Genomic DNA, 12,929 nt, shown 5'->3' on the forward strand with positions numbered 1-12,929 from the left:
CCCACTGATCACCCAGAGTGAACCCCATCACCCAGACCAGCCTTCCCCATCCCCATTGATCACCCAGAGTGAACCCCATCACCCAGACCAGCCTTCCTCATCCCCATTGATCACCCAGAGTGAACCCCATCACCGAGACCAGCCTACCCGTCCCCATTGATCACCCAGAGTGAACCCCATCACCCAGACCAGCCTTCCCCATCCCCATTGATCACCCAGAGTGAACCCCATCACGCAGACCAGCCTTCCCCATCCCCATTGATCACCCAGAGTGAACCCCATCACCGAGACCAGCCTTCCCCGTCCCCGTGATCACCCAGAGTGAACCCCATCACCGAGACCAGCCTTCCCCATCGCCGTGATCACCCAGAGTGAACCCAATCACCCAGACCAGCCTTCCCCATCCCCATTGATCACCCAGAGTGAACCCCATCACCGAGACCAGCCTTCCCCATCCCCATTGATCAACCAGAGTGAACCCCATCACCGAGACCAGCCTTCCCCATCCCCGTGATCACCCAGAGTGAACCCCACCACCGAGACCAGCCTTCCCCGTCCCCATTGATTACCCAGAGTGAACCCCATCACCCAGACCAGCCTTCCCCGCCCCCATTGATCACCCAGAGTGAACCCCATCACCCAGACCAGCCTTCCCCATCCCCATCGATCACCCAGAGTGAACCCCATCACCCAGACCAGCCTTCCCCATCCCCGTGATCACCCAGAGTGAACCCCATCACCCAGACCAGCCTTCCCCGTCCCCGTGATCACCCAGAGTGAACCCCATCACCGAGACCAGCCTTCCCCATCGCCGTGATCACCCAGAGTGAACCCAATCACTGAGACCAGCCTTCCCCGTCCCCGTGTTCACCCAGAGTGAACCCCATCACCGAGACCAGCCGTCCCCGTCCCCGTGTTCACCCAGAGTGAACCCCATCACCGAGACCAGCCTTCCCCGTCCCCATTGATCACCCAGAGTGAACCCCATCACCCAGACCAGCCGTCCCCGTCCCCATTGATCACCCAGAGTGAACCCCATCACCGAGACCAGCCTTCCCCGTCCCCGTGATCACCCAGAGTGAACCCCATCACCGAGACCAGCCTTCCCCATCCCCATTGATCCCCCAGAGTGAACCCCATCACCAAGACCAGCCTTCCCCGTCCCCGTGATCACCCAGAGTGAACCCCATCACTGAGACCAGCCTTCCCCATCCCCATTGATCACCCAGAGTGAACCCCATCACCGAGACCAGCCTTCCCCATCCCTGTGTTCACCCAGAGTGAACCCCATCACCGAGACCAGCCTTCCCCGTCCCCATTGATCACCCAGAGTGAACCCCATCACCGAGACCAGCCTTCCCCATCCCCATTGATCACCCAGAGTGAACCCCATCACCGAGACCAGCCGTCCCCGTCCCCGTGTTCACCCAGAGTGAACCCCATCACCCAGACCAGCCGTCCCCGTCCCCGTGTTCACCCAGAGTGAACCCCATCACCGAGACCAGCCTTCCCCATCCCAATTGATCACCCAGAGTGAACCCCATCACCCAGACCAGCCTTCCCCGTCCCCATTGATCACCCAGAGTGAACACCATCACTGAGACCAGCCTTCCCCATCCCCATTGATCACCCAGAGTGAACCCCATCACCCAGACCAGCCTTCCCCATCCCCGTGTTCACCCAGAGTGAACCCCATCACCCAGACCAGCCTTCCCCGTCCCCGTGATCACCCAGGGTGAACCCGATCAGATGACTGACCTCTGGTTGAAATGTTGTTCTCGAATATCCGTTCCGTTTAGAATTAGGGCATCGAGGATGTGAACTGAGCTGATCCGACGCTGGGCCTTCCCCTAAAACCAAGAGAGAGAGGAATCAGCACCGAACCCCAGGTAACTGAAACGTCACCGAACCCCGGGTAACTGAAACGTCACCGAGCCCCGGGTAACTGAAACGTCACCGAGCCCCGGGTAACTGAAACGTCACCGAACCCCGGGTAACTGAAACGTCACCGAACCCCGGGTAACTGAAACGTCACCGAACCCCGGGTAACTGAAACGTCACCGAACCCCGGGTAACTGAAACATCACCGAACCCCGGGTAACTGAAACATCACCGAACCCCGGGTAACTGAAACATCACCGAACCCCGGGTAACTGCACAGTCACCGAACCCCGGGTAACTGAAACATCACCGAACCCCGGGTAACTGCACAGTCACCGAATCCTGGGTAACTGAAACATCACCGAACCCAGGGTAACTGCACAGTCACCGAACCCCGGGTAACTGAAATGTCACCGAACCCCGGGTAACTGAGATGTCACCGAACCCCGGGTAACTGCACAGTCACCGAACCCCGGGTAACTGAAATGTCACCGAACCCCGGGTAACTGAAATGTCACCGAACCCTGGGTAACTGCACAGTCACCGCACCCCGGGTAAGTGCACAATCACCAAAACCCTCTGAATCCCATGGGCAATCTGAGCTCTCCCTTTCTGAGCTCTCCAGCCTCTCTGTCTGTAGCGCGAGCATCAGTATTGTGCTCTCCTGCCCTGACTCTTCTATCTCACCTCTCCTTTCAGCTCCTGTATGATTTCCACCAGCAGCAGTGTGTCCCGCGGTAACTCAGTCTTGAAGCTTTCCAACTTCTTCCACCGCATCGGGATTACCCCGTCCCACAGGTAGATCTGGCACTTCTACACAGAAACAGAACGCACACCAATGTACAGAGAGACAGAGACAATCACAGCAACTCAGACAGAAACCCCAACAGCTCCTTCATCAAAGGCCTTCCCTCCATTGCATGAGAACACTCCCACCTGCAAGTTCCCCTCCAAGTCCCACGCCTCCCTGTCTTGGAAATGTATCGCCATTTCTTCTGTCAGGGGCTAGGAACATACAAACACGTGAACATTCAGCCCCTCGAGCCTGCTCTGCCTTTTAATAAGATCATGTCTGACCTGATTGTAACCTGAAATACACCTAGAATACTGTGAACAGTTTGGGTCCCCTTATCTAAGGAAAGATATACTGGCCTTGCAGGCAGTCCAGAGAAGGTTCACGAGGTTGATCCCAGGGATGGAGGGATTTTCTTATGAGGAGAGGTTAAGTAGGTTGGGCCTGTACTCATTGGAGTTTAAGATTCTTTGGGGGCTTGACAGGGGAGATGCTGAGAGCTTTTTTCCCCTTGTGGGAGAGTCTAGGACCAGAGGGCATAATCTCAGAGTAAGCGGTCACCCATTTAAAACAGAAACGAGGAGGAATTTCTTCACTGAGAGGGAAGTCAATCTGTGGAATTCTTTACCGCAGAGGGATGTAGAGGCTGGGTCGTTAAGTATATTCAAGGCTGAGATAGACAGATTTTTAATCAGTAAGAGAATCAAGGATTATGGGAAAAAGGCAGGAAAGTGGAGTTGAGGATTATCAGATCAGCCATGATCTCACTGAATGGCGGAGCAGAATCAATGGACCGAATGGCCTATTTCTGCTCCTATGTCTTATGGTCTGAAATCTGCATCCCACCTACTGCTGATAATCTATGACCCCCTAGCTTACCAAGAATCTAACCATCTCTGCCTTAAAAATATTCAAGACTCTGCTTCCACCACCTTTTTAGGAAGAGAGTTCCAAAGGCTCACAACCCTCAGATAAAAATGTTTGCCTGTTTTAAACGGGTGACCCCTTTTTTTAAAGATTGAACTCACCTTAGCTTTTCTGAAAAATATATGTATATAAGTTATATATATATATATATATATATATAGATCAATAACATAAATCTATACATCAGCATGACTAATTTACAACATCTTTAAAAGCTGAACAAAAGCTTTAAAATGACTGAATGGTGATGGTGTAGTGGTATAGTCACCGGGTTGCTAACCCAGAGACCCAGGGTAATGCTCTGGGGTCCCAGGTTCCAATCCCACCACGACAGATGGTGGAATTTGAACTCAATAAAAATCTGGAATTAAAAGTCTAACGGTGACCATGAAACCATTGTCCATTGTTGTAAAAACCCATCTGGGTCACTAATGCCCTTTAGGGAAGGAAATCTGCTGTCCTTACCTGGTCTGGCCTACATGTGACTCCAGACCCACAGCAATGTGGTTGATGAATAAAATGCCCTCAGAACAAGGGCGGTTAGGAGAACTGAAATGTCACCGAACCCCGGGTAACTGAAATGTCACCTAACCCCTTGACATTCAATGGCATTACCATCACTGAATCCCCCACTATCAACATCCTGGGGGTTACCATTGACCAGAAACTGAACTGGACTAGCCATATAAATACTGTGGCTACAACAGCAGGTCAGAGGCTGGGAATCCTGCAGTGAGTAACTCACCTCCTGACTCCCCAAAGCCGGTCCACCATCTACAAGGCACAAGTCAGGAGTGTGATGGAATACTACCCACTTGCCTGGATGAGTGCAGCTCCCACAACACTCAAGAAGCTGGACACCATCCAGGACAAAGCAGCCGTTTGATTGGCACCACATCCACAAACATTCACTCCCTCCACCACCGACGCACAGTAGCAGCAGTGTATGTACCATCGACAAGATGCACTGCAGGAACTCACCAAGGCTCCTTAGACAGCACCTTCCAAACCCACGACCACTACCATCTAGAAGGACAAAGGCTGCAGATAGATGGGAACATCACCAGCTGGAAGTTCCCCTCCAAGTCACTCACCATCCTGACTTGGAAATATATCGGCCGTTCCTTCACTGTCGCTGGGTCACAATCCTGGAACTCCCTCCCTAACAGCACTGTGGGTGTACCCACACCACATGGACTGCAGCGGCTCAAGAAGGCAGCTCACCCCCACCTTCTCAAGGGCAATTAGGGATGGGCAATAAATGCTGGCCCAGCCAGCGAAGCCCCACATCCCATGAATGAATTTAAAAAAAACTTCCAAACACAGGTAACTTCTGAAGCATCTAAACCTTCCCCATTGCCAGAAAGGACAATGTCCTTGTGGACACCCTCTCCCAGGTTTAAACTTCACAAAGGAAATGCAGCAGGGGCCTGTCATTTCCCTGTCTGCTGTGTATCTGGTATTCCAGTATGAATGAGAGAATGCATGTATACTTCTTCACTTCCTATTCTTCCTTCTTAACACCGTATAAAAAATGAAACATGTTGTGATCCCAGCTGATGTAACTCTTAGACAAGCCTGGTCCCAGGATAGAACTCGGCTTGATAGATCCTAACTTTTATTTTGTTTAGATATATGGAGAGTGGCTACTGAACAGAGTCACCGGAGTCAGCGGATGAACGTTTAACAGAAGAATGAAACATTTATTAAACAAGAAAAGATGAACTATATTACAATACTCCTTCATGCACAACTACACCTTTACAAATATATACAGATTTGTAAGGATAACACAAGTTACAAAAGCTATCTTATACTCTAATGTTCACAGTAGGTACACAGTCCATGTAAACCTATGACCCTGTGGTCAGACACACCACACTCTGAAACCAAGTGACAGATGTTACCCCAGACAGATGTTATGGATCCTCCTCAACTCCCCCCAGACGCTTGTGACACTGTGAGCCAACCAGTCTTACTGAAATCCATATTTCACACGAGGGTTTCCAATCTCCACTCTCCAGGACTTCACCTTGGAATCGTCTCCCAAACCGACACTTTCATCAGACGCCTTCCGCAAGGGTTCACCCCCGGGGTGTCAAACTTTCCTTCTGATGTTCCTCTCCCTGGATCACCAGATGCATTCAAGCTGTCTTCCACACACTCTCTCTCACCAACTCATCCATCAACAGTACACCACTGCTTCACATGCCCATAGCAAAGAGTTACAGATCTTCAGCCATCTCTTAGGACCTTTTGGCCTCTTGCTTTAAATCTGCATCCTGCAGCTTTTCTTCCTTGAAGCTTTCCTCTGCTCCTCACTCTTAACTTCACTTAACAGGCCCCTTTCCAGGTTCCTGTCCTTCCTTTGACTAGAAGGTCTGCTTGGGACTTTCTCCTGTTTCAGTCTCATTCTTTGGCCTTGGGGCCTTTCAGTTCTTTTGGGAAAACTGCTCTCACTCTGCAGCTCCCTCCCACAGTATCCAGTCTCCCTGGAGTTCTGGCTTCAACTTCAGTTTGGAATTTGCTATCTGTCCCTTTTCATGTCCTGCCTGTCGTGGAACCTTCTTCCAGCTGAACTTAAACTGCTTTCAGCCACTCTGCCTGCGTATGGGTGTTGTGGCGGGGGAGGCTACCCCTTTGCACCCCTGTTGCTAAGCAACAGCACAGTTTTATCTACTTGAGATCTTATTAACTTCTCTTCAACAGTTGTAAAAAAACTCATTAGAAATGCAGGCACCTTTTAAATTGAAACTAAAACTCAACTTGACCTTTTCTTAACACAGATATAGAAATACAAATCAAATTTAAACTTTAAAGCCAGAACTCATTCCTAGCACCCTCGAATAAAAGCACATTCCACTCAAACTATCTTTATTTCCTAACCAATAGAATTTGCTTTATTTTGCCCTGAGGCAGCGAGAGGTGCCAGGAGGCAAAGACCTCACTCTATATTTTTATAAATTATATATATTAACGTATCAGCATAGCTAATCTCTAAAATCTTTAAAAACTGGACAAAGGCATTAAAATAACTGAAGCCATGACTGGCTATGACTCAAACAAATTGCAGGAAGTGGTGGCACAGTGCTCCTGTCACTGGGCTAGTATTCCAGAGACCCAGGGTAATGCTCTGGGAATCAAGGTTCCAATCCCACCACGGCAGATGGTGAAACCCACCTAGTTCACCAATATCCTTTAGGGGAGGAAATCTGCTGTCCTTAACTGGTCCGATCTGACTCCAGACCTACAGCAATGTAGCTGAATCTTAAATGCCCTCACAACAAGGGCCATTAGGGATGGGCAATAAATGCTGGCCTAGCCAGCAACACCCACATCCCATGTATAATATAAACTTCCTAACATTCAGATCAGCTGCCCCCTTGTTACCTGTGAAGAGACGCTAATAAACCCTGTGACTGCAGAGATCGAATTGTACAAAGCCCATTTATATTGCAAAGGTCAGGTCTGAATAACAGAGACAATCTATCTGATAGGACAAAGGACCCTAAAACCTCTTTTCAAATTATTAATGGTTGAAACATTAACCATGTCAAGAATCCAGACAGAGGACCATACATCCTTTGTCCATGCCAAAGGGGAGAGTAATATTGCCTTGTGGAGCTGCCATCTTCTATCTAGCAATCTGCAGCTCAGAACGAGGGCTGGAACTGCCTACAAGATGCATCTGCTCCAATTATGCCACTTTCCAAAACGTCCTCCTTCTTCCTTAACCGAGGTTTACCACCCACGGTGGTTGACAGGGCCCTCAACCGTGTCCGGCCCATCTCCCGCGCATGCGCCCTCACGCCTTCTCCTCCCTCCCAGAAACATGATAGGGTCCCCCTTGTCCTCACTTATCACCCCACCAGCCTCCGCATTCAAAGGATCATCCTCCGCCATTTCCGCCAACTCCAGCATGATGCCACCACCAAACACATCTTCCCTTCACCCCCCTCGTCGGCATTCCGTAGGGATCGTTCCCTCCGGGACACCCTGGTCCACTCCTCCATCACTCCCTACACCTCAACCCCCTCCCACAGCACCTTCCCATGCAACCGCAGAAGGTGCAACATCTGCCCCTTTACTTTCCCTCTCCTCACCGTCCAAGGGCCCAAACACTCCTTTCAAGTGAAGCAGCGTTTCACTTGCACTTCCCTCAATTTAGTCTACTGCAATCGCTGCTCCCAACGCGGTTTCCTCTACATTGGAGAGACCAATTGCAGACTGGGTGACCGCTTTGCAGAACACCTGCGGTCTGTCCGCAAGAATGACCCAAACCTCCCTGTCGCTTGCCATTTCAACACTCCACCCTGCTCTCATGCCCACATGTCTGTCCTTGGCTTGCTGCATTGTTCCAGTGAAGCCCAACACAAACTGGAGGAACGGCACCTCATCTTCCGACTAGGCACTTTACAGCCTTCCGGACTGAATATTGAATTCAACAACTTCAGACCAACTCCATCTTCCTCACGCTTTTTTTAATCCCCTTCTTTCTACATTCATTTTTTTATCCACTTATTTTTATTTTTATTCATTTATCCGTGGTTTTATCCCCCTTTTTACCCCCCCTTCTATCCCATTTTCTATCCTTTTCTCCCCCACCACCATCTCCCACAGGGCTATATGTTACTTGCTCATGTTGCTCTTTCACACAACGCTATCCTTGTTCTGCGATCATCACATTCTGCTTTCTTGCCTTTATACCTCTATCAGCACCTTTTTTAGCACTAACCTCTACCATTAACACCTGCTTTGTCCTTTAGTTCATGACATCTTTGTCAATCCCTCCTTTGCCTCCACCTATCCAGCTTCATCTGTCCCGCCAGCCCCTTAGACAGTATAAACTTCACCACAATTTCACTTCTCTTTAGCTATGAAGAAGAGTCACACGGACTCGAAACGCTAACTCTGTTTCTCTCTCCACAGATGCTGCCAGACCTGCGGAGATTTTCCAGCATTTTCTGATTTTGTTTCAGGTTTCCAGCATGCACAGTGTTTTGCTTTTATCTCAGCCTCCAGGGTTAACTCATTCCTACATGCCTAGCCCATTGTGGGAGTCACTGCTACTGGAAAGGTGGATTATCCAGCACCTCCATGAGGGAACACAGCATTGGACTTTGATTCTGGACTCTGGCCTCACGTGAAACAAGAATTCTTAGTTTCTTGGTGGTTTTAGCCCTCTCCCTCTCTCTTCTCTTTATCCCTCCTTTATTGTAGCGATGCAAGAGGGGAGTGTGGGGGGATAAACACCTTGAACCCTCCTCCCGCATTTTGAGTGTGTGTAAAATAAACTAACCCTCTAATTTTACCCTATCCGGAATTTGCGGTGTAGTTGTTCATAGAAATCGGATCAGACCAAAACTGAGGGGTTGGGAAAATACTCCACTTATTATAAAGGGGTAAATCAAAATCTAAACACCTTTCTGCTTACGGACGGGTGGTGAGAGGAGAAATAAGGACTGTTTAAATTCAACCCTCTCCTGTCTGTAACACTTCACTGTCGCGAGGTCAAAATCCTGGAACTCCCTCCCTAACAGCACTGTGGGAGTACCTACACCACATGGACTGCAGCGGTTCAAGAAGGCAGCTCACCACCAACTTCTCAAGGGGCAATTAGGGATGGGCAATAAATGCTGGGCCCAGCCAGCGAAACCCACATCCTGTGAATGAATGAACATTTTTTTCCAAATTACAGGCCAAGCCAATCACAGCAAGAGGCTCAGAGTCCCACTTTACTGTCTATTTGTAAAAAGCCATTCTGCTTTTCTACAGACAGACAGAGGGTGTCTTTCCCCTGCCAGGATAATCGAAAGCACAGGGACACAATCTCAGGATAAGGGCTGGGATGAGAAGAGATACCTTCACTCACAGGGTTGTGATTCTTTGGAATTCTCAAGACAAGACAAGGAGGGATGAAAAATCTGACAAAGTGAGCCTGAGGGGGAAGCCAGGATTCCAACTGCATGGTGGAGCTGGCTCCGGGGGCACTGTGGGGGGCAAGCATCTTCATGGGAAGTGGGCATCGCTGGCAAGGCCAGCATTTCTTACCCATCCCCAACTTCCCTGGAGAGCAGTTAAAAGCCGACGACACTGATGTGGGTCTGAAGTCACCTCTAGGTCAGACCGGGTAAGGATATGAGTGACAATCGATGATCGTTTCATTGACACCATTAGTGAGACTCGCTTTCGATTGCAGCTTTACTAACTAAATTTTAATTCCACCAGCTGCTGGGCTGGGATGTGAATCTGCATCCCCACAGCCTGCTGACCAGTGACATTACCACAAGGCCACTGTGATGTTCCTATTTCCACATCCTTATGGACTGTTCCCCATAATCCCCTCAAGTACTTACCCCCATGCCCAGGAGGAATGTCTGCTGCCCACCAGCAACCATACACCGATAGTCCAACACATGGCTGATCTTCTCAATGTTCTCTGGAGACAGCAGGGTAGCTTTATAACTGAAAGTCTCCATGTCACTACCCTGCAGAGAGAGTAAGAGGCCACATCAACAACCGGGGGAAACGCGCCAACAAGCGGGGGGGAACAACCGGGGGGAAACGCGCCAACAACCGGGGGGAAACGCGCCAACAACCGGGGGGAAACGCGCCAACAACCGGGGGGGGGAACAACCGGGGGGAAACGCGCCAACAACCGGGGGGAAACGCGCCAACAACCGGTCAGAGGGCGAAGACAGGATCATGACTTTGGTATGACTAGGGTCAGAGAGTGAGCACGGGGTCACGACCCTGAAACAGCTGGGGTCAGAGAGAGGATGGGGTCGTGGCCTGGACACAGTAAAACGATGTGAATTAATTTAAGCTAATGGAAACGTTAACATCTCATTCACCTGGATCAGCTCGTAAAATTTGCTCTTGGCATCAGTCGGGCTGGGAGCAATCCGAGCTTTGTCCGGGATCTGTGGGAGAACAACACACTTTCCATTGGACACAGAAACGGCCAGTGGGAGATGAAGAGGGAGGGGGAGGGGGACGGAAACAGGGAGGGGGAGGGGTGTTACTGATAGAGAGGTGGGGGGGATGGGTGTTACTGAGAGAGAGAGAGAGGTGGGGGGGATGGGTGTTACTGAGAGAGAGAGAGAGGTGGGGGGGATGGGTGTTACTGAGAGAGAGGTGGGGGGGATGGGTGTTACTGAGAGAGAGGTGGGGGGATGGGTGTTACTGAGAGAGAGGTGGGGGGGATGGGTGTTACTGAGAGAGAGAGAGAGGTGGGGGGGATGGGTGTTACTGAGAGAGAGGTGGGGGGGATGGGTGTTACTGAGAGAGAGGTGGGGGGGATGGGTGTTACTGAGAGAGAGGTGGGGGGGATGGGTGTTACTGAGAGAGAGGTGGGGGGGATGGGTGTTACTGAGAGAGAGGTGGGGGGGATGGGTGTTACTGAGAGAGAGAGAGAGGTGGGGGGGATGGGTGTTACTGAGAGAGAGAGAGAGGTGGGGGGGATGGGTGTTACTGAGAGAGAGGTGGGGGGGATGGGTGTTACTGAGAGAGAGAGAGAGGTGGGGGGGATGGGTGTTACTGAGAGAGAGAGAGAGGTGGGGGGGATGGGTGTTACTGAGAGAGAGAGAGAGGTGGGGGGGATGGGTGTTACTGAGAGAGAGGTGGGGGGGATGGGTGTTACTGAGAGAGAGGTGGGGGGGATGGGTGTTACTGAGAGAGAGGTGGGGGGGATGGGTGTTACTGAGAGAGAGGTGGGGGGGATGGGTGTTACTGAGAGAGAGGTGGGGGGGATGGGTGTTACTGAGAGAGAGGTGGGGGGGATGGGTGTTACTGAGAGAGAGGTGGGGGGGATGGGTGTTACTGAGAGAGAGAGAGAGGTGGGGGGGATGGGTGTTACTGAGAGAGAGGTGGGGGGGATGGGTGTTACTGAGAGAGAGGTGGGGGGGATGGGTGTTACTGAGAGAGAGGTGGGGGGGATGGGTGTTACTGAGAGAGAGGTGGGGGGGATGGGTGTTACTGAGAGAGAGGTGGGGGGGATGGGTGTTACTGAGAGAGAGGTGGGGGGGATGGGTGTTACTGAGAGAGAGGTGGGGGGGATGGGTGTTACTGAGAGAGAGGTGGGGGGGATGGGTGTTACTGAGAGAGAGAGAGAGGTGGGGGGGATGGGTGTTACTGAGAGAGAGGTGGGGGGGATGGGTGTTACTGAGAGAGAGGTGGGGGGGATGGGTGTTACTGAGAGAGAGGTGGGGGGGATGGGTGTTACTGAGAGAGAGGTGGGGGGGATGGGTGTTACTGAGAGAGAGGTGGGGGGGATGGGTGTTACTGAGAGAGAGGTGGGGGGGATGGGTGTTACTGAGAGAGAGGTGGGGGGGATGGGTGTTACTGAGAGAGAGGTGGGGGGGATGGGTGTTACTGAGAGAGAGGTGGGGGGGATGGGTGTTACTGAGAGAGAGAGAGAGGTGGGGGGGATGGGTGTTACTGAGAGAGAGGTGGGGGGGATGGGTGTTACTGAGAGAGAGGTGGGGGGGATGGGTGTTACTGAGAGAGAGGTGGGGGGGATGGGTGTTACTGAGAGAGAGGTGGGGGGGGATGGGTGTTACTGAGAGAGAGGTGGGGGGGATGGGTGTTACTGAGAGAGAGGTGGGGGGGATGGGTGTTACTGAGAGAGAGAGAGAGGTGGGGGGGATGGGTGTTACTGAGAGAGAGGTGGGGGGGATGGGTGTTACTGAGAGAGAGGTGGGGGGGATGGGTGTTACTGAGAGAGAGGTGGGGGGGATGGGTGTTACTGAGAGAGAGGTGGGGGGGATGGGTGTTACTGAGAGAGAGGTGGGGGGGATGGGTGTTACTGAGAGAGAGGTGGGGGGGATGGGTGTTACTGAGAGAGAGGTGGGGGGGATGGGTGTTACTGACAGAGAGGTGGGGGGGATGGGTGTTACTGAGAGAGAGGTGGGGGGGATGGGTGTTACTGAGAGAGAGGTGGGGGGGATGGGTGTTACTGAGAGAGAGGTGGGGGGGATGGGTGTTACTGAGAGAGAGGTGGGGGGGATGGGTGTTACTGAGAGAGAGGTGGGGGGGATGGGTGTTACTGAGAGAGAGAGAGAGGTGGGGGGGGATGGGTGTTACTGAGAGAGAGGTGGGGGGGATGGGTGTTACTGAGAGAGAGGTGGGGGGGATGGGTGTTACTGACAGAGAGGTGGGGGGGATGGGTGTTACTGAGAGAGAGAGAGAGGTGGGGGGGATGGGTGTTACTGAGAGAGAGGTGGGGGGGATGGGTGTTACTGAGAGAGAGAGAGAGGTGGGGGGGATGGGTGTTACTGAGAGAGAGAGAGAGGTGGGGGGGATGGGTGTTACTGAGAGAGAGGTGGGG

General features: G+C 51.7%; 1 protein-coding gene across 1 annotated transcript in view; it reads right to left on the bottom strand.

Moving 5' to 3' along the window:
• The window catches only part of cmtr1 (cap methyltransferase 1), a 270,971-nt gene that overhangs the window by 153,263 nt on the left and 104,779 nt on the right, over positions 1-12,929 (bottom strand). The window contains exons 14-17 of the mRNA XM_041188132.1: positions 10,456-10,524; positions 9,958-10,089; positions 2,569-2,694; positions 1,759-1,850 (exon numbers count right to left, since the gene is read on the bottom strand). Of these exons, the coding sequence (XP_041044066.1) occupies positions 1,759-1,850; positions 2,569-2,694; positions 9,958-10,089; positions 10,456-10,524 (419 nt within the window). The remainder of the gene's footprint in view (positions 1-1,758; positions 1,851-2,568; positions 2,695-9,957; positions 10,090-10,455; positions 10,525-12,929) is intronic.

Source organism: Carcharodon carcharias, chromosome 5 (assembly GCF_017639515.1).
Source record: "Carcharodon carcharias isolate sCarCar2 chromosome 5, sCarCar2.pri, whole genome shotgun sequence".
NCBI classification, from domain to species: domain Eukaryota; kingdom Metazoa; phylum Chordata; class Chondrichthyes; order Lamniformes; family Lamnidae; genus Carcharodon; species Carcharodon carcharias.